Below are 27,811 nucleotides of genomic sequence, written 5' to 3' on the forward strand. Positions count from 1 at the left end.
CCAGTAATTTAAACTGCTGTTAACCTGCAATAAAGGCTTGTCATCGCGTACAGATGCAGATTGTTGAAGCAGTTTCCTTCTCAGTTCTGGATCATGACGACATCATTTATTGACACTCTGGTGCCTCCATATTTAGATTCTCTCAGCTTCATTACTGGAGATAATTACAAAACTCACCACTGCATCTTCTATGATAAGGTCAGTTGGTCTCCTCCAGCTGAGAGGCGTAATAACCGCTGGTATTTGCTGCATTTATCTACAAAGCTCGTGTTGGAAAGTGGCTGTCTTATCTCTCATTTTGTTGCTCTGAAACTCACTGTAATAATAATTGGCTGATGCTTCGGGATCCCTGTAGTTTACTTTACCAGACAGGGACTAGCAGTGGTGTAACACTATCATTTAATTCTGCGAGCACATGTACATATAGGCCTACCAGGGTGTGCTCTGGGGGGGCACCGCATGGCGCCTGTTCCCGGATCATTTATAAACCCACATCCGAGCCATGCTGGTAGGCCCGGAGCAGCTGAGGTCCTGTGGTGGGTGGCAGTCCCGGCAGAGGCTCTAGGACGTAGACCAAGAAAGACGTGTAATCCCTCTCTCAGAGCTGGAACGCATCGACGACGCTGGGAAATAAATATGGGAAGGGTGAATGAGGGAGATAAGGGAGAAGCTATTACCAAGAAGAGAGTCAACAATTAACACGAGGATTTTTTATATTATTTCACCATTTTGAGAAGTAGAATTTTTATATGGGATGCTGTAAAACATTCAAACTATGCAGAACAAATAAGGCCTTTCAATAAAGAATCTCCTGCTGAATTTGAATCACTCTTATCATTGTTGGTGTTCTTCCAAAAGCTGAAGCTCTCAACCAAATGGACCTGCACAAAGTCCTTCTGCATAAATCATCGCTTTTATACATTGCAGGATTGTAAGGTCCTACTTCATTTGAGAAGACGTATTAACACCGCTCTCATTCTGCCTTACGCTGGCACTCGCAAAGTGCTTTAGGTCACTCTTTCCTAATTTGGATCAATTATCCCATTTCCCCCTCTCTGAAACACTGTTTCTCATTCAGCATAATGCGCCGGCTATTTGTCAGCGCCGTGTCATGAGCTCGCCTCTCCACTATTCGTGTACACTCGTGTCAGGGCGACTGAATGCCAGCTTTCTCCACTGTCTGAGGCTCATTTGAAATTCAAATATTGCCTCATTGCTGAGCCTCAATAATATTGACTTTCACTCACTCTCCAGAGGCGGCAGGGATATATTTAGGACTGGATTGTGTGTTTCTTACAGTAGTATGTATGCACTTGGGGCTTTTCTGGGACTGCAATCAGATGCCGTAGGCAATGCTAAGTTTTGGAAATCACTATTAAATTCCAGCAAAACCTGATTGAAGATTAAAAAGTTTAAGTTGTTGTCATAATTACAAAATAATTTTAATTGGCAAATACTTAAGACAAAAAATGCCTGAATACATCAGTGTTAAACTTTGCTCAATGTAACTTAAATCCCCAAATTGCAACTCCTGTAAGGCTGAACCCAGATCTCCATATTTCTTAGCAGTTTTGACAGTATGAACATTAGCATCCCTGTTAGTTTGCCAATAAGGAAGTGAAGTGGAGCCAGCAGCTGCATCAGTGGTCCACTAGATGGAGTACTACATCACTGAAGAGTGTTTCTGCCACAGCAGCAGATATATCTACAATACATCATGACAATGTCAGCTCAGAGTGTTTGCATTTCTGCTGTGACTACAGACAAATACAACCCATATTAATGGGATAATATTTAGAAAAAATCTCAATAAAGTATTGCATGTGTAGGTGGATTTTTTTTCTTTCTTTTTCATAATTTTCTCCTGATTTTTTTACTTGTCATTTAGTTATATTTGTTCCTTATCTTGCATTTATATATGTCAGTTTTCTAAAAATATGGGCTTGTGCCATTCTGTGTCGTAGTGTCAAACATTCATAAAGATTTGGTCACGAAAAAACTGCCTCATGTTTTACAACTGTGTGGCAAGAAATCCTGTTCATTCTGAACATCATGGGAAAATAGGGTTAATATGTTAAATTTAACTGCAGTAACATATTGGTGAGTTAGAAACTTCAGTTTACATTTTTATTCTTAATTAATCTGTCAATGACTATCTAGATTAATTGTATACATTTTTGGTCAACAAAATGGAGAGAAATGCACTATATCCCAGATAGCCCAAGGGAACATCTATAAATTACTTGTTTTGTCTGATTAACAGTCCAAAATCTAAAGATATTCAGTTTACAGTTATATGATTTTCTATTTTCTCCATCAGTTTCTTACTATGAGCGATGGAGTCCTACGCGAACACAAAATATTCTACCAAAGTTAGAACTATTTTGGTTATATCTCACGATAGATTTCTGTATTTGTGGGTTTGTCCTTACGTTTCTCACTGGTTTGAGGTGGGTGGGGCTCAGTTCCTCTGTGCACTGGTCTGAGTTCAGCAACATTTGAATAAAAATCTAATGTGTGATTGAAACCACACCCAAACAGTGTTTAACTCTGAATAAATAATAACTTATTTAGTCATGATTATTCAATGTTATAGAGACATATATTCAAGTTTACACAGGCCTTAGATTATTAATTTATTATTAGATTAATTTTCTGCTGATCAACTAATCAATTATTTTACGATCGATTACTTCAACTAATTGTTTCAGCTCAAGTACTGTACTTGGATTTAAATGCTGCACAAATAATATGTATCGTATCATATTGTATCTGTTCGTTTTGTATCGTATTGTATCATATCGTATCATATTGTATCGTATCATATCGTATCATATATATTGTATCGGTTCGTTTTGTATCATATTGCATCTTATCTTATCGTATCGTATTGGTTCGTTTCGTATCAAATTGTATTGTAAGGTATCGTATCGTATTGTATCGTTTTGTATCGGTTCGTTTTGTATCGTATCGCATCGCATCGCATCATATTGGTTTGTTTCGTATCGTGTCGTATCGGTTTGTTTTTTATCGTACTGAAGTACAATTACTACTTGTATTTGGTACTTGTACTTTATTGTCCTTTTTAATACCTTACATTTATTTGGTTACATTTACTAGTTACTTTACAGAGTCAGATAATTAATACAAAATATTATCAATGAATGAAATATGTTATGTTATATTTAGGTAAAATTTATAATCCAGGACTTTTACTTGTAACAAAGTTTTTCTACAATGTGGTGTTGCTACTTTTACTGAAGTAAATGATCTGCATACTTCTTCCACCACTGCATGCAACTGAGATTTTATTATTTATGACATCAGCATTTACTGTTAATTGTAATACCTGTGTTTGATGCAGTTTGCTGGTATGTTCAGTTAACCAGAGCCCCATGCATCAAAGTGATGAAAAAGAAGGATCTGCGTAAATACATAAAAAAAACCAGATAATTATTAATTAATCCAGTGATTAGACTACTGGCATATACAGTATATACAATGTTTCCCATGGGATTGTTTTACTGTTATGAATGTAGACATGTAGTGTACACTAGAAAAGTGCCAGATGTGGTGTTAACGTTAATAAGCGTAATTGAGACCACTGGGGCACAGCAATGTGGGAAAAGGCTCAATGAACTAATTATATTAATAACAGAGCCATTAGTGAGATTATATAGAGTCGCTATGACATCAAAGTGTAACATCAGCCCCAGAGACACGGAGAGAAAACTCTACCGGCAGCAACATCACAAACAACATGGTGAAGGTGGTTTAGGATGGGCGGACACGGCGTGGTTTCTGTGCTGATAAAGGCAGACATAAAACAACTATGTCTGTCTTAATCCCATCATGGTGCATCACAGCTATAGTCTACAGTACAAATTGTATCAGGTGAGCTCAGTAAAAAGTCAAAGTACAAACTGTCTTTATTGACAGCAGTAAAGGGATTACGTGTTGGGAGACACCTATAATCAAGACACTATCATTATTTTTAATGACATTTACAGTCTGAGATACATTGCAACACATCCCATTAGTGTTATGTAATCGTAACTGAATGTAATTAGCATTCCCACCCCTATAAAGTACTCTTAAGAACAACCTAACTAGACTATTTTGTTGTTTACCCATCTATATTGTAGTGACACCCAAAACATCACAGCCATTATTTCTATGCTGATGTTACTGAACACTGAAAGCTCATTAATCAGATAAATTGAGCACAGGAAGCGGGTTACCCCCCATAGATTTTTCCCTCTAACCATCTTTTCTAAGCAGCATCTGTCATGCTATATGTGAGACTCTCTTTCATCTATCGCTTCGAGCCTAAATGTGCCTTTAACCATGCAGCATGCGAGGAATATGGAAATCCAGTGGTGAACTGTGAGCTAAAACATGATGTATGCTATGTGTGTTCTCTTTCTATTACATATTAGATTTACCTGTGTCATTCCCAAACTGCTCCTCTGCTAATGCTGTTACATTAAATGGATTCTTGTAGTGACTGAGAGGACTTCTTGAGGTGTGAACAGTGTATTCAGTATTCTCTCAGTAACCATAATAATCCAACAGTCCAGCTCCGAGTACACAGCTTTTCCTCTCAAGAATGCAGCTATAGTGTCCCATTGTCCGAGGACACAAGCTGAATGACAACTACTTTGGTACTTTAAAAGGACAATGCCAGTGTTGTCTTTTTAACACGCTCTCATTTTTTATTATATATCGACAACTAACATTTTTGCAAATGCTACTGTATATGACAAGTTTGGATGTATAGAGTGCTCCAGGGATGACATACTTTTGTAAGCCAACCAGGAAGTTAGCATCGCCCTTGGTTCCCTTGACAAAAAGCCAATGGGATTTTTCCATTGGGTTTTGGATTATTGCAGAAAACAAGCTCTGTGATAAACAGACGTTTATGATACATGTTTTGTTCAGCAAGGTAATCTTCACAAATGAACACCACTTTTTGATTTTTGAAGTGTGAATGCAATCGGCAGAAGTAAAAACTACCATTAGGCTATAAACGAACTACACAACGATGCTGTAAAGGAGGACGAGACCGCGTGATGACGTCTAAAGAGTCTCATTTAGCCACTTTAACAGCCTTTTTTTAAGACACATAAAAGCTTCAAAAGTCACGAATGGGGCATTTACTGGCATATTTTATATCGTAGGACAAAACGTTAAAATCTCTTCAGCTTGTGTTAACCACAGACCTTATTTCAAGCATCTAACTAAAAAACCATTGACTTCCAGACGAGGGAACCGGAAGTGCTAAAATGCTAACTCATGTCCGGGTTTTAGGACTCATTCCTGTGGCTCTCTATTCCAGGCATCCAGTTGTTTCCATTCATTTCTGTTCAATATGAAAATCTAAACAATCAGCACAGTTGAGTGGAAAACTTCAGTCTTTATCTTCACATCTTCATATCACATGATCTTCATCAGCGTTGAATGAACTTTCATGCTCAAAGGTGCAGTGTGTAGGATCTGTCGTTAACTCTCAGCAACAAAGCTGACACAGTGTATTTCCCAAAATGTTAAACCACTCCTTCAAGAAGTGCTATGGCTGAAATTGGAAAAGCTTCTGGGCTTGCATGTCAACAGATCCGTCTCCATGACTACTGAGCAAACCACTGATGTGATACGGTCGAAAGCTCCAAAAAAAAGCTTACAAGCAGACCTTAGGTTGTGATAGTTTTGTTAAAATAGGGTCGTCTTTTAAAACCAATTTCTGTCTAAAATACATTACCATTCAACAATAAGGTAACACTGACAGAAATGAATGCAGGCTTGAGGTTCACAGATGTATGGATCACATATAAGCACATTTGAAAACAGGCAAATACGTGTCTGCTGATTGATTTTCCTACCCATACAGACATTTTTTCAAATGTTTAAGGTGTTAAACTTTCTGTTCTGGGCGAATGTAAAGTTTCCAGTTTTCACTACTCTTTGTAAGCACGCCAGCTCGAGTTGTCAGTGTCAAATAGAAAGTCCTTTACGACTCATTCTCATGCCAGGCACAAACAGGGCGACAGAGAAAAGATTGAGGAACAGAAAGGGGGCTCAGTTGAGTGAGTGCCATGGGCAGCCATACAAGCAGCCCACTCTCTTTTTTTTCTATCTCCTGCAGAACAGAGCGACAGTGTTTAACTGTGCCAGACTCAACTGAGAGAAGTTGCACTCCAGTTATTTATTAGTATATCCTCGAGGTCGTGCGGCAATCGCCTTACATTTGACACAGTCTCTAAATGGCCACATCAGCAGACAGATAATCTGCGAGATAAAGAAGAGCATCTTCCATGCCAGCTCAAGGAGGGTGGAGAGGTGTATGGAGGGGGGTGAGGAGGTGGGAGGTGATAGGGGGGGAAAGGGAGTATATAAATGGAGGCCAATGGGCATTCACAATCCCACGGTCTGCTAGTGCTTCATCACCAGCTGCCTTCGACCCACAGAGAGCCTGCAACCATGACGTTCAACGGAACCTGGAAGGTCGACCGCAATGATAACTATGACAAGTTCATGGAGCAAATGGGTGAGTAGATCACACTGAACGGGGTCACTGAAGTCATGCTGTACTTCAGCTCTTTTTTTCTGCTGTGTCTGGCCTTTGGATCTAGTTTATGAGAGCAATATATGGAGCTGTGTTTCAATACAGTTTGACATTGTTGTATGAGTGAGGTGTTGATACGCTGATGGTGCTACCCATAATAATAGCTAAATAAATATCTTTCTTTGGACTCACAGTCTAATAGACCCTGTGAAAACTTCAACACAAGCAGAGTCTGAGTGTAGATGCATTTCCTCTGTTTTAAGGCATTAATATCATGAAGCGAAAGCTGGCAGAGCACGACAACCTGAAGATCATCATCGAGCAGACTGGGGACAAGTTCCACATCAAGGAGTCCAGCACCTTCCGCACCAAAGACATCGACTTCACCCTGGGCGTCCCGTTCGACTACAGCCTGGCTGATGGCACTGAAGTCTCAGTGAGTGCCCTGAAAGTGGTTCAGTTATACATTATTAAACCGACAGCAGCTGGTCCAGGTGCCGTTTCATCATTTAAATGCAACAAGGAATGGTTTGCTTTAGGAAAATATGGCTTGTTTTTTAAAGATTGATAGATTCATCGCTAATGGGGGAAGTGCAAAACAAGCCAAATAAAGCCAATGGAAAAGTTCCAGTGAATAAATTACATGTAGTTGCTGGAATGAGGGTTAAAGCTGCAGTTGGTAGTTTGAGCAAATATGATGAAATAAGGGCTTAAGGGCTAATATGCTGCTTTATGTAAATGTATGTATATATGTATTATTGGAAATCAATTAACAACACAAAACAATGACAAATATTGTCCAGAAACCCTCACAGGTACTGCATTTAGCATAAAAAATATGCTCAAATCATAACATGGAAAACTGCAGCCCAACAGGCAACAACAGCTGTCAGTGTGTCAGTGTGCTGACTTGACTATGACTTGCCCCAAACTGCATGTGATTATCATAAAGTGGGCATGTCTGTAAAGGAGAGACTCGTGGGTACCCATAGAACCTGTTTTCATTCACATATCTTGAGGTCAGAGGTCAAGACCCCTTTGAAAATGTGAAAATTACAGTTTTCCCTCGCCAAATTTTAGCACAAGTTTGGAGCGTTATTTAACCTCCTTCCTGATAAGCTAGTATGACATGGTTGGTACCAATGGATTCATTAAGTTTTTTTTGTTTCATATGATGCCAAGCTTCACTCTAGCTTTAAAACTGAGTCCGCTACATTGTGTTAATACGTTAAAGAACTTAGTGGCGTTAAAACGAATTTGGGTTAACGCATTATTATCGCGTCGTGTTTGACAGTTTGATCAGAGTTCACGAGTTCCGCGAGCAGTTATTGACAGCTGCTGTAAAGACAGCTCAGCTCTGATTGGTTGTGGGCGTGGTGAAATCTTCCAAATGCCATTATGAGCAAAGGAGGACACAGAGGAACATGTTTTTTAAGTTATCTGTCCCATGCACTACTATCAGGATATAGTGACCGTTTTATAAAAATAACTTTTTTTAGCATATTTGCTCAAAATTACCAACTGCAGCTTTAAAGAGCGTCCATCACCAGCTATGTATTTCTAACAGGGTACGTGGGAGATGGATGGTGACATACTGAAAGGCAAGTTCACCAGGAAAGACAACAGCAAGATCCTGACCACCACCAGAGCTCTGGTGGGAGGAGAACTCGTACAGGTCAGATTTTAATAAATAATATGCAATAACTTGTATTTGTTTCCATAAACGTCTCCATAAAGTAACACACCTCTCTTTTTATTTTTTTTATCCCCACAGAGCTACAACTACGAGGGAGTGGATGCGAAGAGGATTTACAAGAAGCAATAACCTGGAGTTTAAAGTTCATATTTTATTTTTACATAGATGGCACGATATAGATAGTGTTGTTGTTTTTTCTAACAATAGGACATTTCTAAGTCAAGTGTATTCTACATAACGTACCTCAAACATTTTCCAGGGTTTTAAGAGAGGAATAGTTAACCACAGCATGTAATTATCAATATGGAAATAAACCCAAATGACTTGAAACAAACCCAGGAACAGTCAAATAAACATGTAGAGTGGTTTCAAATCAAAGATATCATATTTAAAGTGTACTTAACCGCATGCAGCTGAACAAAATCAGATAATCGACAGCAGAATTCAGTGTGTGAGAGGACGACAACATAACAGTAAACAAAACAAGAAGCTAATACAAACTGAGGGAGAACATCCGTCACCATGTCAGTCCAATGTGCCTTAGAAAGAATCTTAACAACCAGTATCCCAGAAATGGCCAAACACTCTTGTGGTATCTGGCCATGCAGATAGTTTGGGATCTCTGAGATTTATATAACCACCTGACTACAAAAGAGGAGAATGGAATTTTGTTTTGTTTCTTCCTGCATTGAAAAATTGTCTTTTCAGAAACAACATCCAAGTTATTAATGAAAATCCACAGGACATGTTATCAACAGGGAATACTTCAGTGGTACAACGTAGTTCCAATGAAAGCTATTCATGTGTATATGGACTATCCAAGGTAACAGGTGCATTATTTCTGGAAATATATGCTACTTTTGAGTTGGGTCAAATGGGCCACATTTTGGTAAACGATTTATAAGACCATCAAATAAGCTATGCATGAGATCTAAAAATAATGTGAAAAAGTAAAATTGTTTAGGAATTATGAGAGTTAGAATATCAGCAGGTTCCCTCTTGACCTACGACACAATGTTCAGGTAAAATGGGCCAGCTGTTCAGGTAAAATGGGCCGATATAAAAAGAGGGCATCACAGTTTATCAGCTGAGAAAATTTGAACAGTAAATAAACACAAACTATTGTCTTTGGTGTGCCATTGTAACAACATCATAAATACATGTCATGCAATAAAAAAGTTGAGCCAAACAAAAATGGGCCATTTTTATTTTTTATTTTAAAGAGCCAGTCAAAAAACATTGCTCATAAACATTTTGCTTCCTTTGTAAGCTTTCTTATAATTTATCATCCTTATTAGTGATGACTGACATTTGCTACGTCATGCTCCCCATACAATTTCTCTGACATGCTTCGTGTAACAATATAACCCGGCCATATTAGCAGCCTCGGGCCAATCAGAATTATTGTTACATGTCAACTAATGTCATAGTGCAAGATCAGTTATTGTGATTGGCTGTAAAATGTGAAAGGGCTATGATGCTCCAACCTTATCTGGCCCATTTTACCTGACTCCATCCTAACTAGAGGTGAATGAGAAACTTTTTTTTTTCTAATTTGTGGGAATTACCCATTAAATGTCTCCAACAGTGGCAATGGACCACAGTTTACTTAAACTTGACTTCACCGTGCCGTTAACTGCCTAAAACAACAGTCCAATGGCGGCCATTTAGTCCCACACTGGACTGCATCATTGTGATGGACAATAATGATCCCACTCAACATGACATATATTAGTCAATTTGCACTAATGGTTCTTATATGTTATATAGTCTGTAACAATAAAGCAATTTTCATGTTTCACTTGAGTCTATTGGTGTTAATTGTTTAACAGTTTTTCCAAAAGTCTACAAACTTGCAAGTCATATTGCCTACAGGCCAGTTAAGTCAACTGATCCAGATCAAAGATCCTCCCTTAGCGATTACATTTTGTGAGAATCATAAGTTCATAACCGCTGTCTTGATTGTGGGCAGGATTCGGAGGATTACCTCACCGTTTCAGACTCTGCTTTAAAGTCTCTCCTACACAGCAACACCGCAGTCCGGTCATATGATGACAGCAGGGTCTTGTGCTGTCATGTGTTGGCCTTTTGGGTGCCTCAGCACTGGATCTGAACAAACACACTATAGGGAAATGAGGATTCCTCACATGATGGGGTTGTAGAAATGAATACATTCAAATAACAGTATGTATATGCACTGAGCCTCTCTGACCACAAGAGGGCGACCTGTGTCTGCGTTAACATTAGAGTTGAACCACCAGATACTTCAGCACAATATGAAAGCTGAAAATATAATTTAAAATATATTAAAAAACTCTTTTGGATTAGCGCCAAGAAGTTTTAGGATAATAAATATATAAAGATAGTGCTTGATGGAGAGACGCATGGTTAAATCTTGGAGGACCAGGGTTTGGAGTACTAACTGTACTAATGGGTCCTCACTGAGTGCTCCTCAATAGATTTGGCTGTAATAGTGTAGAGCTGGTTATAAAGTTCATCAGGGATATCTTTCATGCTGTGTATTAGGTTTGGGAAATATTATGGAAGCCCATTTATGCCAGGAAGAGAAAAAAAATTATGAAAAGTTAGTTACAAAAATAAAAATGTTCATGGTACGTCAACATTTTAACTTACGAAGACAAAACTGAGGCACAAAGTCAAAATCATGAAGAAAAAGAGTAGAACGGACGTTATCATTCAAATCAACGCAGCAGGATGGTTAGAGGGCAGACATTTTTATGTGTGCTATTGCAACCGTAGCGAGCTAACCTAATTTCCGTATAAACCAATTTACAGTAAGTCGCAGACTCACTCATGCTGGCGCGACATCAAAGAACGTATATTGACAAGAAGTGAAAGCCAACTCGATCATTCCATTCTACATCAGCGTCCAGCAGTAGAGCCACGCTTCCGGCAATTTGGACTGAAAGCGACTACCAGACACCAGTAAAACGTCTGCCTACATAGTACAAAGCAAAACAAAATGATTTCTATTCTATTGTCATATTTCATGTCAAGTACCTCCAAAATAGATCTACAATAGACCACAGCCCTGTGTTTTTGCCCTGTGTGTTAGTAAATAGCTTACAGATATATTAAATTGTGTTTATGTCATGCTACTAGCACAACTAGCTACTGGCCGATAGCCGGTTGTTTGGGAACAGGGACGTTACTACATCCACCACGGTACAGGCTGTACAGCAGCTGTTGTCAAAAAAACACCGTACTGTACTCTTTGGTGATATTTAACACAACAACGTTGTATCGGGGTCCAGTGTGTGTGGGTGTGTAGTCCCACCATGCTGGCTGTCCCTTTTACAAGTAAGAACTGTAAGAAAGAAAGTATAAATTGGCCTTAACAGACGTTGTTTCAGCTCGGTGACTATGTACCTCCGCTTCTAGGTTAGCGGCGAAGCAACACACTTTTCAGCCCCACTGACATGTTTTCACCATAACAACTAACAAAATTACCATTTTATTTTGTACTAGTTAAATTAGCACGACAGTTCAGTTCAATGTCCATTCTACTCCTATTGTATTTCTATGATCAAAATTATGACTCAACATGAGCAATTTATTTTTATCTTTAATTCATTTTTAACTTTTCATCTTATTTAGTTTTCCTGGCAGAAGTGGGCTTCCATACAATAGGGTTAAAACCACGTTACACAACTTCTTTTGTTAACTTTTAACTAGAATTTGCTCGAAAAGATTAATCCAGACAACATAATTTTGTTAAGAGTTATGAATGATCATATCATCACAAAATCATTCCAGTATAAGATGATAAATTACAGTATTGAATCACTACCTAGCCCTACTGTGTTTTTGCTGGATTCATAAAAGACATTGCACAATTTCAAATAGACCAGAAAATCTCATCCAAGCACCACTGATGACTGATAAATAGTGAAGGTATTATAAGACACCCGTTTAAACCTGGACAGCCTGAGATGATGTCTAGCATCAATCGATCGCAGCCCCCCCGCTGAGCCCTGAGTGGCACCCTCTTTCATGGAGGTATAAACCCACCGCGCACAGGGCTAATCTGGCAGAGGCGGGGCTGCTTTGAACACCGGTTCGCCCCTGAATCCACCACGGGGAGAGAAGTCCTCTGAGACCCCACAGATGCTGCGAGGCTCGAGGGCTGCAGATTTTAGCGCAAGGAAAAATGGGTTGGTGGGCCTCTTTTCTTTGTGCTTGGATCCGCAGTCCAAAGTGACTTTCATGCTTTCCATTTCTAAATTAGCAGAACATTTAATAGGAGTGTAGTTATGTCCAGTTAGTACCAGATGTGTTTTGGCATACAGCCTATTTTTGCTCAATCCACATACATACAGTATATTTAGTGTATAACAATGATGACAACTAAAATCAGGATGTAGATTTCAAGCATAATAAACACACTCAATTATATTACTTTTTCTCTGATATTGCTCAGAATTGGACAAATACCACATCTAAACATGCTTTTTTTTCAAAATTAGGTCTTACAATAATGTATTGTAGACAAACATTTAATGAGTTATGAGCAAGTAGCCTAAATGTGTTCATGTACTCCACTCAAGAACAAATTTGAGCTACTTTTATTTGACCATTTTATGCTATTCCACTACATTTCTGAGGGAAATATTGCACTTTTTACTCCACTACATTTTTCTTACAGTTGTAGTTACTGTTTAGTTTGCAGTAGTGGAAAGTAACTACGTGCATTTACTCAAATACTGCACACAATCTTGAGGTACTTCAATATTGTATAGTGCTAACTCCACTACTTTTATCTGACATATATTTTCAGATTAAGATTTTACATACAAAACACATGTTTAATTTATAAAATATTACACACTATTATAGATTAGAGTACCCAACTATATATGAAAGAGTTAAAAATCTCCACTTTAATGATCCAATGACCATTCTGCATATAGTGTACTTATGTATGGTATTACTACTTTTACTTGAGTAAATTATTTGAATACTATGGCAGCGTATTGCTGCCGCATCAGAAAAAAAAGCATCAGTTATTACGTGAAACGTTTCATGATATGACAATAAGTTATCACGTTTTAACATGAAAAGTTTCACGTTATAATGTAATAAGTTGGTAACACTTATTTTTACAGGTCTAATAATGTGAAAATATATTGTTGTAACCTGAAAAACATCTTGTTATAAAAATCTCTTCACGTTATAACGTGATAGTGATCTTTTTTTTTTCTGGTGTGGCAGCAATATGCTTCAGTAGAATGCTTCTTCTTCCAAATTGAGATTTTACACTTAAAGTGGATGAAGTTAGTTCAAACACAGTAACTCTATATACAGCACTTAACGTGTTTTAATGCATGACTTCCACTTGTAATGGAGTATTTTACATTGTAGTATTGCTACTTTTACCAAAGTAAAGGTTCTGAATACTTCTTCCAGCAACTGATTATGGGAACAGTGTCATGTACTGTAGATGAATCCTGTAATGTGTTTTCATAACCATTGGGTAGTGCTGTGGAGCTCTTTATCATCTCAGAAATAGGGCCTTCAGTTGTTTAATATGATGTCATCCTCAGTCAAGTTATCATATGACACACACCCTATTTGTACAAGCAGACACACACACCCACACACACACACCTAGATAATTATTGGATCCCCAACTCAAATTATTAAAATAATATCTCTATGTACTTAACTGGAATCAAAGAGTGGATTGAAGCAACATGAAATCAGTGAGAAACAGGAAAGTAGTGGGAGAGTTAGCCTTTAGTGTTTTGATTGCTGTGAGACTGAGGGAGCAGAGGCCCACCCGAGGGAGATGGAAGCTGTGGATGAGAGAGGAGGAGGAGGAGGAGGAGGAGGAAAAATAGTGAGTGGTGGACAGAGAAAAGACTGAGAGTGAGGACGAGGGGAGCGAGGAGAGGACAGCGCAGGAAGAAAACACTCCTCGCCCTCCTCCCCCCCGCTGTGAAATCAAATTCACTGACTCACTCTGAAGTCGTCAGCTTATCTGAAAAAGTAACGATCACAAAAGACACCAACAGCGCAGCGGGGCTTTTTTTTTCGTTGTGCAATCTTTCCAAGAAGACACAACCCCCTTTTGGCCAATCACTGTTTAGACAATGACTGTGCAGACCTTTGCAGACATATGCAGGCTGCTGCTGAAAGATGAGTCACCAGTTAGTCAGTTCTGGATATACTGTATCTAAGCCTATTCAAATACCCCGAGACTTGGGAATAATGTGACTTTTACCAGCCGTGTGGATTTGGAAGTGTTGTTATTATGATCACATGTATGATGATTTCACAATTACACATCAAGTTAAAGAAAGAAATTATCCATATTGGTCACTGAGGTCACTTCCTCCTTTGCAACTTTGAAAAGGCCTTAGTAATATTAGATAATCTGTACAAATGTATCATGGCCAAAACAACCAGAGCATGGAAATAAAATGCTTCTTTAAGGGTAACCAGTTTTTTTTTCAACATGGACCCTATTTTCCCATGTGTTTTGTGTCTAAGTGACTATTGGGGCAAGCGAGTAGCGTCAATGTACGTTTCGCGCTTGTTTTTTTGCCACTGATAGGCTCAGATTGTTATTATAAGTAAGGAGCCTACAGAGAAATAAAACCTTTTTCTTACCTTTCACTGGATATGGTCTGTTATTGTGTCCAAGTCCCGCTCAAGGAGAAGTCTCGTTGTAAAATCTGAATATCCGTATACTTTGGCTCAAATAAATACGGGCGGCCATCAAATTCAAAGACCTCAAGCACATTGTCGAAATCATCTAAATATTCAGCCATGACATTGAAAATCTTTTAGATAACACAAAGTGCAATGACCCTTGGTGTCTCCTTTACTAACCTGTGTCTGCAGCTGGTTGATTGGAGTAAAGTTGAAACTCAGGACCCAGGTGTTCCAAATTACTCCAATCAACCAGCAATCAAGAGACACTGGTTGGTAATGGGGAAACCCCAAAAGACATCACATTAGCTAAGCTTTCTGTACTCCGACACAACAAACTATGCCCGGCTGACACTTGCGTTTCTACCCATGGATGTATTCCACTATTCCACCGGCAACACGTCAGTTTGCGAGACTTTCCCCTTGAGCGAGACTTTCCATAATGTCAGACACTTATAATAGCAATAGGAGCCTGTCATGGCAAAAATAAGCACTTTTAGTGGATGTAAATGACGGTGCCAGCTTGCCCCAATTGGATTACATTGCAGCTTGTGAGCGGCTGCTGCCTAAAGTGCTCTCCATCAAAACTGGACCAATTTTAGAATTTGTTGTCCCTAGTTAGACAAAAACATGTGGAAGTAGGGCCCAGGTTGAAAAATACTGAAATTATTCTCTAAGAAGGTAAATTTGGTACAAGCATTCATGTTCCCCACAGGCAGATTGTAGTCACTTTGGTGATCTCCTGACTTTTCATCTAGTGCCACCATCAGGCTAAAAATTCAGCTTGTTCCATTTTGGTTTGTGACCGAATATATGCAAAATGAATGACATTCCCATCATCCTCAGCTGTACTTTGTATTTGGTGGTAATTAGCAAAATGCTAGCATGCTAACCCACTAAACTAAGTTGGTTAACATGGCAAACAATGGCTATGTTCCAAATCGCATACTTTTTCTTTATACTTTTAGTGCATACTGCAGCTGCCCTTACAAAGTGTTGCATGCGGTATGCATACAATTGGGACATGCTACTTCATCATAATATTGTGCCTTGAACTTTGACCCTCTTGCTCATAAATCCACTGAACAGAGGATTGTGGGTCAGAATAGCCAAAAAAGTATGCTGGCTTGCGTACTGCAAAATGCGACCGGATGTAGTAGGACATTGTGGTATTTTTGGCATACTGCATTTGACATACTATGTTCAAGTATGATAGTATGGGTCTTGGAACGCACAGATTATATCTGCTAAACATTTCACATTTTCATTGTGAGCATGTTAGCATGCTGACATTGGCAATCAGCTCATAACACCACTGCACCTAAGTACAGCCTCACAGAGCCACAGCATGGCTGTAGACGTTTCGTTTTCTGACTATTCTCTAGGTTAGTTAGGGGGAGTTAAAACAATTTAAAAAGGGGAAACCACTCATTGGTTGAATTGCTTACAACTCCAAAACATAACACACGTAGACATTGGTTCATTTTAGGGGGGCTAGAGCGTTAAATGGATCTTGGACACACTGTGAACCTACAGACTCTTCGGTGTATGAAAGCACACCATGTGCCTATTACAGTAAGCAGTGGTCAATGTTTTACTGCAGTGAGCCAAGCTGCACAGTTGATAGGGAAATGAAAGCGTAATACAGGCCCTGATATCCAAGTATAAGATTTTTAATTTCACTGAAATGCAGACACATTTCAGCAAGGACATTTGTCTGGCATGCTGCAGCTGGAAGAGGATGAGTGAAAGCGGACAGAAACACCTCTTTAATGGACTTGTCAAAGGGAGTAACACCATTACAAAGTGTTGGGCGTATGCATGCATGCACCCAGATGAATATATCCCGTCGCCCGCACGCATGCACACACTAGGCACTTTTATCCCCCACTTTACTCCACTCTGACACCCTGTGTGTAACCCCTCCAGGCATGGACGAGCGTGTGTCATGTGAGAAGCTGCTGTGTGGGCCACCTGGTGTGACTGAGCAGACAGAAGAGAGTGGAGACAGCGAAGAGAGAAACTAAATTGGCTGTGGCCTCTATCTCTGGAGTAGCCAGCCCCTGGGTTAGGTGGGCTATTCTTATAGAGGGCAGCGAGAGGTCTCCAGCTCCCCCGGTACACAAACCACTTTATAAGATCCCACATCATGTTTTGATGGCCTCCTGGGATTGTGGGGGAGGTGTTATCCAATGACAAGTGTGAGAGAAAGGAAGAGGAAATTGAGCTTTACGCAGGTGGATTTCTTTGTGGGTAAAAAGGCAACTTCCCAGTGCAGTCAAGATGTCAAAAAATCTAATTTTCTTCATGTATGGAGGCCCAAAACTGACAAAAGGAATCAGTCAGTTGGTAGAAAAAAAGAGGAATGTTTTTTTTCCATCACTCATCAGTTGATAAAATAAATTAAATATTTAAAACTTGAACTTCTATTTAGCTAGCAAAACGCTCCTTTCGATTGGTCCACTGATGCCACACACACTTTTTACAGATTGCGGGAGGGGAAAAAAGTTTTTTTTGTGTGTTCGATTAATTTGCATATTTATATTTTTTTCGAACTTCTGTTTTTGTCAGGAATACTTTTACACAGAACACAAATAAGCAACTTTCTGGATTTTCTGAGCTTTCCCAACGCGATTAAAGGCATCGACCAATCACGTTGTGCGGAACGGGTTGAGTTGTGCCTACATTTATGAAACACCAACATGGAGGCTCTGTAGTCCGAACCAAGACGGCAAACTTCTTTCAACCTTGACAAAGGTAGTGCATACCAGATCCACTTCTTCCGTTCTTACCTTTCACAATAAAAACCTTAGACATATAATATTCGCAACCAAATAATAATTATTATTATAAATCATTTTTTTGTCATTTATTCGTCACGCCCCTGGTGTGTAAAGGCCTTTATACTGGAATTGCTTTTTTCTCTCCATGTTGAGTATTTATGTATCAGATAATAGATTTGATGATATAATCATTTATGTTTTTGGCTCATCTGATAATTTCTTTTGTGCTGTTTGTTAGTTTCAAAGGGGGGTACTTGGCTGAAACTAAATTACCAGCTCGTGGTTGTATGCCTCCGCCAACCAGTCAAGTTGCAGTTTGCATCCATGTGTGTCCAAAAATGTAATAATTTCATAATTTTATCCTGTTAGACATTTGTGTGAAATTGTCATAATTAGCATATGAATTCTTGAGTTATAACCAAAAATGTGTTTTGTGAGGTCACAGTGGCATTGACCTTTGACCTCCAAATTCTAATCAGTTCATCCTCGAGTCCAAGTGGACGTTTGTGCCAAATTTGAAGAAATTCCTTCCAGGCGTTCCTGAGATATCACGAGAATGGGTCAGATGGGACGTACGTATGGACGGACAGACGGACAAACCGAAAACATAATCTCCGGCCACAGCTGTCATGGAGGCATAAAAAGTGTGAGAACCACTGACTTAAAGCATGTCTCATGAGGTATTATCACAACAACATTCAGAAAGATGAAAATCATGACAGCAGGGATGACGTCAATCTTTAATGGCAGACGGCCTGAAATGTCTTCATTTAACATTTTCATAAAAACTTCTCATTTTGATCACCTTTTTTTTTTTTGGTTTCAAACAAACAATCCTCTGCAATTCACTGAAATACAGTTTCTCCTTACAGCGGCTAAAGTACATAAATATACAACAGTACTGTATGCATTTAAGAAATAAAGAAAAGAAGAACACACACATGCCGTGAACATGCACAGAACACACAGGTACGCACATGGTGTACTGAAACGACTGACAAAAGGGAGGGATCATCATTATTAATTTCCAGGAACTTCTGTACCGTACTGCTGGCAAAACACAAAAAGAACCATTCGTTCAAAGTTTTTCTCTGGATTTCACAGTGAATTATGTAGGTAAAACAGTATTCATATATCAGATACAAACACACAAAAGAAGCTCTAGAAAATTACCAAATGAATATACAATTAAACTTACAATAATACTTACAATGAATTATATGATGGGCATCGTCTATGAACTTTAAAAACCCATAAAAACACACACACGCACACACACACACCTTATAAATACTTGTTCTAATAAATTTGGTGCCACACTTGGCTTAAAAAATGTCTGCAAAAGCAAAAACTGCTCAGTTGACATGATGTGCATATTATTATTATTCATTACAAACACTGACTATATGATTCAACCACTCTAATATGATTGTACACACCTGGGCTTCGGGAAGATTGTTTTTCTTACAGTTTTTGATCACTGAAATGTGACTTGGCCTCATCAGAAAAGTTTGTTTTTGTAAGAATGCGACATGAATGAGGATTTTGGCGTCAAAAATGTCACAGAAATATGATCAATCGATGATATGTCAAACAGCAAAGACGTTATTGCGGGCCCAGAATACACACGATTACAAAAGATTAGTAATTTTTTTTTCACACTCCAATCATCACTATGTAAAAAAAGCAGGTCGGCTCCCTAAAAATAGACAAAAGAGACAAATTGCCTAAAGTGACTATCCTTTCAGATGCAGAGTGGCTCTTTTGGAGTGACACCAAAAAGAGACATGCAGCCGAAATAAAGTCATACTTCATAAGAAATCAGACTACAAAGCAGTCAGAAGATGGAATAATTCCACTAGCCTAGATAGCTCTCCAGTGTAAAAAATAAAATGCCTTTGGTCTTTTGTTTCTGTGCTGCTGTCCTCCTGCTACACAACGAAGGAACAACTTCCTTATTATAGCAGGGCTCAGTTTGCCATGTTTTACAGTCTCTGGGGTCACTTCACCAGTGACGGCTTATTCCTGTCTCTTTTAACACATCTGATTACCTCTAACTGCAAAATTATGAGCGGGATCAGGTGTGTTTTTCTCTCACTCAGAGTTACAGCGTGGTTGAACCAAAAGCACATCAGACAAAGGACTTTGCTTCATCAGGTGAAGACGCCACACAAAGATGCAACATGAGCAAAACAAAATCCACACAGGATGTAGAAAAGACAAGCGCAAACCCACAGGACTGCTTTGGTATAGCAGGGCGACTTACCATCTTATAATGGCACGAAAAAAGAAAGGGCAAAAAAAAAAAAAGTATGAAAGTTCCTCGCACACTTTAGCACAAAATGAACCAATCAAACAATTTCAAAACTTGATTACAAAAATACTTTTTTGTATTTCTTTAAAATATCTAAAAATGTACAGCATTGTTGTTTTTTTTCCTTTTGTTTTTTGCAAAGTCATGCTCCAACATGTATTTAATAATCATAATAACATTAATATGAATGATATACAGAATAGTAATAATTATAGTCGTATAATAACGTTACCCCGGCGGCGCTTCGGCCACACTTCTCCATACGTCTGGCCTTGCGAAGCGGCTGCATAAAACGTTTGCACTCGGCCTGTCTTTACGCTTGCGTATACAGAATGCACAGCGAGAGACCTGCTAGAGTTGGACAGCAGTCGACTGGTGAACAAAGGGTGCGCCTTTGTCGCCGGTACATTTCATGGAGGTGTCAGATGGAGGTGTAGCCAAAGCGCTGCCGGTAAATCTTGAGTATGTAACAGTATAAAAAAGAGTTGGAAGGACTTTGGGGAGGGTGGAGGGATTGGGTGGGGGGGGGCTCGATGTGTGATGGAGGCTGGGGTCTAGTATGTCCTGAGGCCCATGAGGCTGCTGCTGCCTAAGAGAGAGAGAGAGAGAGACAAGAAAGGGGGTGAAGTTGCCATGGTCACCGCACACGAACCTTGTACACTAATGAAAACACAGGGGGATCGTGTGGAACTGTTGCATGACACAAACACATTCGCACGCCAGTAAAATCACACACACACACACACACACACACACAAAAGGTAGCTACACAAAACATGTTTCTTGTTTTCTCCTCAATTTCTCGCGCTTGCCTTTCGCGACGCCAAGACCACACACACTTTCATTTGATACTGCGACTCTGGGTTTGTTTTCAAAACACTTTCCGTTGAGCAAAGTTGACACGCTGTCAATATGGCTTGGTGCTGCTGTGTTCATTCTAGTAGATGTATTTGGCAGTGCAATACCAACCCCCCACCGCAAAAAATAAATAAATAAAAAAACCTGGGCTTTCACAGCCTCTTCTACAACTCTACAATTTCAAACCAGACACTGTGCCAGGAGGGAGAGGCGAGACGAGGTGAGATTTACACCTTTCGTCCTCGCCTGCTGGGATCAACGGTCACGAAAGTCCCGAGCCGTAAAAACTCACCGACGGTACGCTGCTCTGTGAGCCGGCGTCAGGTCAGTCCTCCTGGCTTCTAATTGGACACGAGAGGCAATCAGCAACGCCCGTCACAGCCGGCCACGGCCACCATCACACATCAGGAACCTGAGGACACGAGAGGAGGAAGAGTTTCACTGAAGCGAACAAGCTGCAACAGCATGCCGACTGCTGGTGGAGTGTTTTTGCTGAGGCTGTTTTTAGGTGTTGAACATGGATTGTATGTCATTTCTGCATTTCTGATAGCATTTCTGAATCTGATCCACTATATATATTTAGGATTTTTGAGTGTTGTGTGGTGTTATTTAAAATAAATAAATAAAAAAAATCTTCTTTGTCATTGTTATGGCAAAGAACAGCTGTGTATGGAGCTGAGCTGATTATGGCTTTAAAGGGGAACTGCGCTCTTTTACAAAATTCATACATGTTGTTCCTATGGTCTAAAAAATATTAGTAAATATGAACAACCCTCTCCAAAATCCAATAACTAGAGTGACAAAACTCTGCTCCTTTGGTTGCCATTCTTTTTTCTCTCTCTCTTTTGAGTTCCTCGACTTTAAGGAAGTGCAATACTAAATTGGTGGAGTATCCCTTTAAAGGGGAACTACACCCATTTTCAAAATTCATACATGTTATTCCTATGGTCTAAGACAGTCCAAAGATTATTAGTAAACATGAACAACTCTCTCCCAAATCCCAAAACTAGAGTGATAAAACTCAAACTTGCGATGTCATAAGGTATAAAGTGAGGAACTGCTCCATAGACAATTAATTGGGAGAGATGTTCTAGATGACACTGAGAGCACCCAGGCGAATGATCCGAGTATATGGGAACATTTTCTGTTTCACAACTGACAACCCTACAATAGAATAAAGCTCATTTGGGTGTAAAAAGGAAAACAAACATTCTGTGGGTCCACAAAATCAGTCTCCCATTCATTGTCTATGGGGCAGCTCCAGGCGTTATACCCTGTGACATCACAAGTTTGAGTTTTAGCACTCTAGTTTTTGGATTTGGAAGAGAGTTGTTCATGTTTACGAATATATTTTTTAGACTGTCTTAGACCATAGGAATAAAATTTATGAATTTTGAAAATGGCCGTAGTTCCCCTTTAAAGGGATAATCCACCAATTTAGTATTGCACCTCCTTATAGTTGAGGGACTCAAAAGAGAGAAATGGCCGCCAAAATCGAAGGAGCAAAGGCAGTTATATCATGATTTTTAGTCAAGCTCCAAAGACACTGGATCCTACACTTCCCATAATGCAACACAAGCTTTCAATAGATGCTCTCTGTCTGGTAAACAGCCTTTTAAACTTCACACCCCCGCTTTTGTAATGCAGGCTTTCTGTAAAAGTGCAGTCTTCAAGCCCAAACCGAGATTACTCAAGCGATGTCTCTAAAGTAATTTTCTTCGACTCAACAAAGCTCCTCCAGAGCCCCAGAAAACATTATGCAACTGTTTTCTCAGGATGTGTAGCACACACTCTAACCATTAAACTGATTGTGACATGTAAAATTGGCGGACAATTGTCCAGTTGTGACAAACAGGATGTCAGCTGACAATAGTCTTAAATACTTATGTTGAACTTCTGCTTAACAACCACATCTCCCATGATCCCTTTCCACCGCAACTCCACTACCCGCCCCACCAGCGGACCAGACAGAAAGGTCAACTCTCCAACCCCTCAACCACCCCCAGATGTATCACCAAAAATAGACATGTCTTGGGGGCCGTGGTAACTCGGGTTCAGGGAGGAGTGGGGGGGGGGACGGACTCTTTGGAACAATAAACAATTAGTAAACCAAACATGACCTTAAGAGAAAGAAAGAGAGAGACTGACTGTAGCAGGGAAAGAAGGGAGACGGGTTGGGAACTGTTCCCCGATCAGTGCGTTTTGGAAGGGGCACGGCTGGCCTAGCTAATGCCCTGTTGCGCGTTCAATCAAGGATGAGGGAATCGATGCATTGCCCAGCCGCTCGGCTAAGCTGATGCGACGCATACTTCCAGACCACCCTATTTGTTCTGGCTGAGACACCAAGGTTAAAGATTGGGTTGATCATTGAACACGTCTGTGCGGATTAGGGAGCAGTTTAGTGATTTGCGGGCTTAATGTGTTACATCCAATAACTTGGCCCAGGCGCATAATGTGAGATAGGTAAACAAGTAGTATTTGAGAATGTGGGAGGCGACTCTCATGAATGCGTGCACTGTTTTCCATTTTTTTTTATTTTCAGCATGTAGCCAAATGTTCCCGTCTGTGTTATCAGTGATCATTAATCTCGTGCTGCAGATGAAGACAGAGAAGACTTGTTCAAATTTAAACCCAACATTTGACTGTGCTTCGCTCTATCTCTCCACTGTCTGTAACATTGCCTTCTAAATAAAAAATAAAAAAGAATTGAATAGGCCTGATATAGACACAAAAATGTATTATCAAAATGATAATACTGATGCAAGGTAATTCAGTGCAGGAGCAGTAGCTACTCAAATCAAGCTGCTCTTAAGCTGAATAGCCATGCAATGACAATATAAAGCTGGCAAACATTAATGCAGACTTAAAGTTCACGGTGATGGATTACACAACAACTTGAAGTGTGCTTCAAGAGTCTTAACTGATTTCCATGTCATAAGGAAAAGAATGTGAACCAATAACTGCCTGGAAGTGAAGGAAGAATACATAGCATGTAAGCTAAAACTTCGTACAAACACCCCGTATGGCCCTCTAAGATTTCTACCTGTGCAGCACGGCCATGAAAAAGAGCCCCGTCTGAAGCCCCTTTAATCCGGAGAAAAGCCTTTAGGCCCCGGCGGTGTTTCTCACATACCGGCAATAGCTGCTGGAGCTGGGTGGTGATGAATGCAGCTGCTGACATGCATCCAGCTCCTGAGACCCGCTGCAGGGACGAGGCCACAGTGTTGTTATACTGTATATATGTGTGTGTGTGTGTGTGTGTGTGTTATGTGTCAGTAGGGGGTGAAGGAATAAAGTCCCACTTCCTTATTAGAAGGGGCCCCAGCTGGCCCTCAGCACTCCAGTGGGAGTTAGTCCAACATTGCACAGGAACCATTGGTTTTGTCGGGCTATTGGCCAAAAAGCTCCTCAGGGCAGGCAGCCAGACTACACACACACACACACTACACTCCCCCGCCATGTCTTGTCAGATGGAAAATCCGGATTACCTTTCCCTCCAGTTCACTAGGCATTAATGTCCACTATTAGGTTGTCTTTGGATCTAGCTCTGTGCCGGAGCATGAATGTCAAATATAATTCTGCTTCGCAAACATTCAGACGAACGACTAGCCTGAGCCTCACGGGGTATTACAATAACAAAAACTTACAATGTAATATGTTTTTAAAGAGTCAACAGTGGGTAGCTACCAGTTTCGAATTGCACGGAGTGGCACTGCTGTAAATAAACTCTTCAAAACAGCACTTCCTGTGACAGGCGGGATGCCAGGTGATTAGAACAACTCATTACCCGCGATGACTCAAAGACCCCCGAACACCTCCTCACTTTCAGCTGTTCACACAAGTCTCCCATGGTTAGACTTCCACATACTCTGACCGTGAGCAATCCCCGTCCGTCAGATGCCGAGACAACCGCTGACCGACCACAAGCCTCTCAGGACTGTGGAGGCTTCTTTGATTTCTCATAGTGAAGTTTTGCTGTCACCAGTCAACAATTTAACATTTTTTGCAATGCACAAACGGCCCTTCAATAGCAGACGGATTGTACGATAGACGGCTTCAACCTCAGGTTCAAGTTTATTCTTGTCGTCTTTGCAGATAAAGTTGTTTCAAAGTGTTTCACAAGCGCAGATTGCATTGCACAAATAAGCAACACCCTCGTCACAGCCCACATTAAGACATCTGGGATTCTAACTCTGACTGTATCCACTGAACAGACAAGAAGGGGCACAAAAGCACAAGCTATTTTGCAAAGCTGCAACATGTCAGGGACAAAACGGAGCAAGCAAGGCTAAATCAACACCGACAGTTGACTGGCGGAAATGAGCAGCATTTTGTATTTAATTATGGTCACCATATAGACACAGTGAATCATGAGCACCATTCGATTTTACTAGACGTATTATCACATGGTTGAAAAGAAGTCTGATACGCATTGGTATATCTCATATGAATATTCCTTGTTTCCCACTTTGTGATATTTCTTTATCTAACTATCTGTCTCTGAGATCTCTGCCTCCACCACAATACAACAGATATTAATGGATTTAGTTTGTGTTGCTCACAACATAAAAAAACATTCAAAAGCAACGTGTCTTTCCAGAAACAGTGTCTGCGTTATTCTTGATAATTCTGACATCACTGTAGGCAAGTTTCCAGTTTATCTCTTTTCTTTAGTAGCGAAAAAGCACTTCCAAAGACGTCACAGTGACGTCTGTGGTTTTTCCAGAGTAACACGAAGCTGCTGACTTATCTGTGTGTAATCTTTCAAAGCTGTGACCGTAGATATAAAACAGTAGCTGTGACGTGTTCTAATGATTCCATTATGCAACCATGTGGAGGCCATCTTACCTGGGTACAGTTTTAAACCTGCTATAATTGAAACCTTATGGTGACAGAGGCTTATGTGGTCCTATGACCAATTCAACAATACTGTTATTCAAAGTAGTGAGTGTAAGACAACTGTGTCTGTCTAAAATGAACCAAGATTTTGGTAGAATTTTGATTATTATAGCTCAAAGAGAACAAATCATGCTTTCAAACCTGAAGATAATCTCATAATTGTGCATTTACTGTATATTGCAGATAATTATTTCACTTTTTTCAATTTTGCCTGAACTTATAATATGTAACAACTATTCTTAATGGCTAATATACAACATTAAGCAATATCTTTTATGTAGAAAACCTCGATATAGATTCAGTATTATGGCCTACAGGCAGGCAATCAGTCACTTCCTGTTTTTTGTTGTTTTTACGGTCAACCTGCGTGGAGTTTGTTTTGATGCTAAGAGAGGTTGAAGAGCCTACTTGGTAACTAACGGTAAAGTTACCTCAGTTGACCCATAAGTCAAAAATAAATCTCTCATCTACTCTATACTGACATATGGAAAGTGATGTCAGCCTCCTTGGTCTCTTTGGTCCTTTTGCTAAAGCAGTTCGGTGCTGAACAGCTGATAACCAGTTGCTGCCCAATAGGTGGCAACTGTAAACAATACCTAGGTAAGTAGGCGGACGATTATCCCATTAGTTATGACGTTATGTCGCATCTATTGTTATATCTATGGCTGTGAATCCCACCAACAAAACTCCCAGAGATCCCAATGACAGATAGATCAAAACCTGGATAACTAAAATAGTAATAAAACCTTTTTGTTTGTGTGTTTGACCGTGAGAGGCCTTTATGTTTGGGCAAGTACGCTGCACACTACATAATTTGAGTGTGTTGCATTATGTGTCTACCTGCTGCAGCGGCCTGTAATTATCACAGTATTCCTGACTGGATGTCTCAGCTTCACTTCGCCCTCCACTGAGAGCCGGATGTGGGGATGTTGTTGTTTCATTGAGGGGCTAATATCCATCGGGGGCAGCCTGACCGGGCCAAATGACTTCCTCCCGGTTTGATAGGAGTAATTATTTCCTCGAAAGCCCCTCCCTTCCTCCTCCTTTTACCCCCCTGACGGAGACGAAATCCCCAAAACATCAAATTACTCAAACAGCTTTTTTCTCAAGCAGTGTGTTTTTAGTCTTTGGAAATAGATAAGTCAGCTATGATGCAGGGTTACGAGGGGACAGTACGGGACTAGCACCAATCAACAGCTTGATGAATGTTAGCCGCCACGCTACCCACTCGCTCCCCCACCTCACTCCCTAAGGGGTCGGGAGAACATGTCTCTTCCTGTCCCAAGAGTTGGAGGGAGGTTACTGGTGACAGTGTGACTGGCGCCGAGTGCACACACACACACACAGACATGCACACACAGACAGTCAGCCAACACAGATACACAGACTAGCAGGGGATTTGTTGTGCTTTGTGGTTTTTGTTTTTCTACGAGCACAACAGCGTTCAGTTTGTCTGAACCAGAGAGCGAGACACATGTGCCTGCTGTGTAGCTTATGCACGGTTACAGTTGACTCATGTACTTATCTAAGCACTTATTAGAATCCAACTGCTCTGTGCACTGGGAATTTATTTTAAATAAAGCCCCATGCTAACTTTTTTTTTTTTCCAATAAAGATTCATAAAAATGTCCCTTCCGGCAGTACCCAAGTACCTCAGCAGTTCATGGTGCATATTCCACATTTACGACCTTTATGAGCATCACATCCTCCGTCTCTTTCTGTCTTTATAATTCTCCACTGTGTGCTTTGTCATAATGCGGAAATGCCAAAAGAACATTTTCTAAATTAAAACGTGTATTTCATCCTGCCAGGCTTTGACAAAAATGACAAACATGCCCTAATATCTGCTGTACAGTACCAACATTATTATGGGACAAGTGTTTTTTTATGGCAAAGTTAGAGCATGTGCACGATAATAAGCTTTCCCTCACATACAAGCGCTATAAACATCAGGCGTCCTTTCAGACAGTAGGCAGATTTGTGGGACCAATAAGTTCCCTCCGATCCTCCACAAAAAAAAACTA

General features: G+C 40.1%; 3 protein-coding genes across 8 annotated transcripts in view; 1 reads left to right on the forward strand and 2 right to left on the reverse strand.

The window, feature by feature from the left end:
• Nucleotides 1–16,422, reverse strand: part of LOC141761119 (doublesex- and mab-3-related transcription factor A1-like) — a 41,978-nt gene extending 25,556 nt beyond the window's left edge. The window contains exons 1-3 of one of the 3 annotated variants that reach the window (XR_012592529.1): nucleotides 14,892–16,422; nucleotides 3,350–3,423; nucleotides 434–604 (exon numbers count right to left, since the gene is read on the reverse strand). The gene's annotated coding sequence lies outside the window, so the exon portion shown is untranslated. The remainder of the gene's footprint in view (nucleotides 1–433; nucleotides 605–3,349; nucleotides 3,424–14,891) is intronic. The other 2 variants (XR_012592530.1, XM_074624367.1) reach the window with 2 other exon arrangements.
• LOC141760533 (fatty acid-binding protein, intestinal-like) lies at nucleotides 6,386–9,453 on the forward strand. The gene is made up of 4 exons (XM_074623401.1): nucleotides 6,386–6,544; nucleotides 6,826–6,998; nucleotides 8,130–8,237; nucleotides 8,337–9,453. The coding sequence occupies exons 1-4, from the start codon at nucleotides 6,394–6,396 to the stop codon at nucleotides 8,385–8,387; spliced, it is 483 nt and encodes a 160-aa protein (XP_074479502.1). The 5' UTR covers nucleotides 6,386–6,393; the 3' UTR covers nucleotides 8,388–9,453.
• A 2,022-nt stretch (nucleotides 16,423–18,444) lies between the features above and the next one.
• Nucleotides 18,445–27,811, reverse strand: part of rbpms (RNA binding protein, mRNA processing factor) — a 40,524-nt gene continuing 31,157 nt past the window's right edge. For all 4 annotated transcript variants that reach the window (XM_074624372.1, XM_074624371.1, XM_074624369.1 and 1 more), the window contains 2 exons: nucleotides 21,181–21,300; nucleotides 18,445–20,619 (listed from right to left, as the gene is read on the reverse strand). In XM_074624372.1, the coding sequence (XP_074480473.1) occupies nucleotides 21,264–21,300 (37 nt within the window). In that variant the 3' untranslated portion in view covers nucleotides 18,445–20,619; nucleotides 21,181–21,263. The remainder of the gene's footprint in view (nucleotides 20,620–21,180; nucleotides 21,301–27,811) is intronic.

This window comes from Sebastes fasciatus, chromosome 22 (assembly GCF_043250625.1).
Source record: "Sebastes fasciatus isolate fSebFas1 chromosome 22, fSebFas1.pri, whole genome shotgun sequence".
Taxonomy (NCBI): Eukaryota; Metazoa; Chordata; class Actinopteri; order Perciformes; family Sebastidae; genus Sebastes; species Sebastes fasciatus.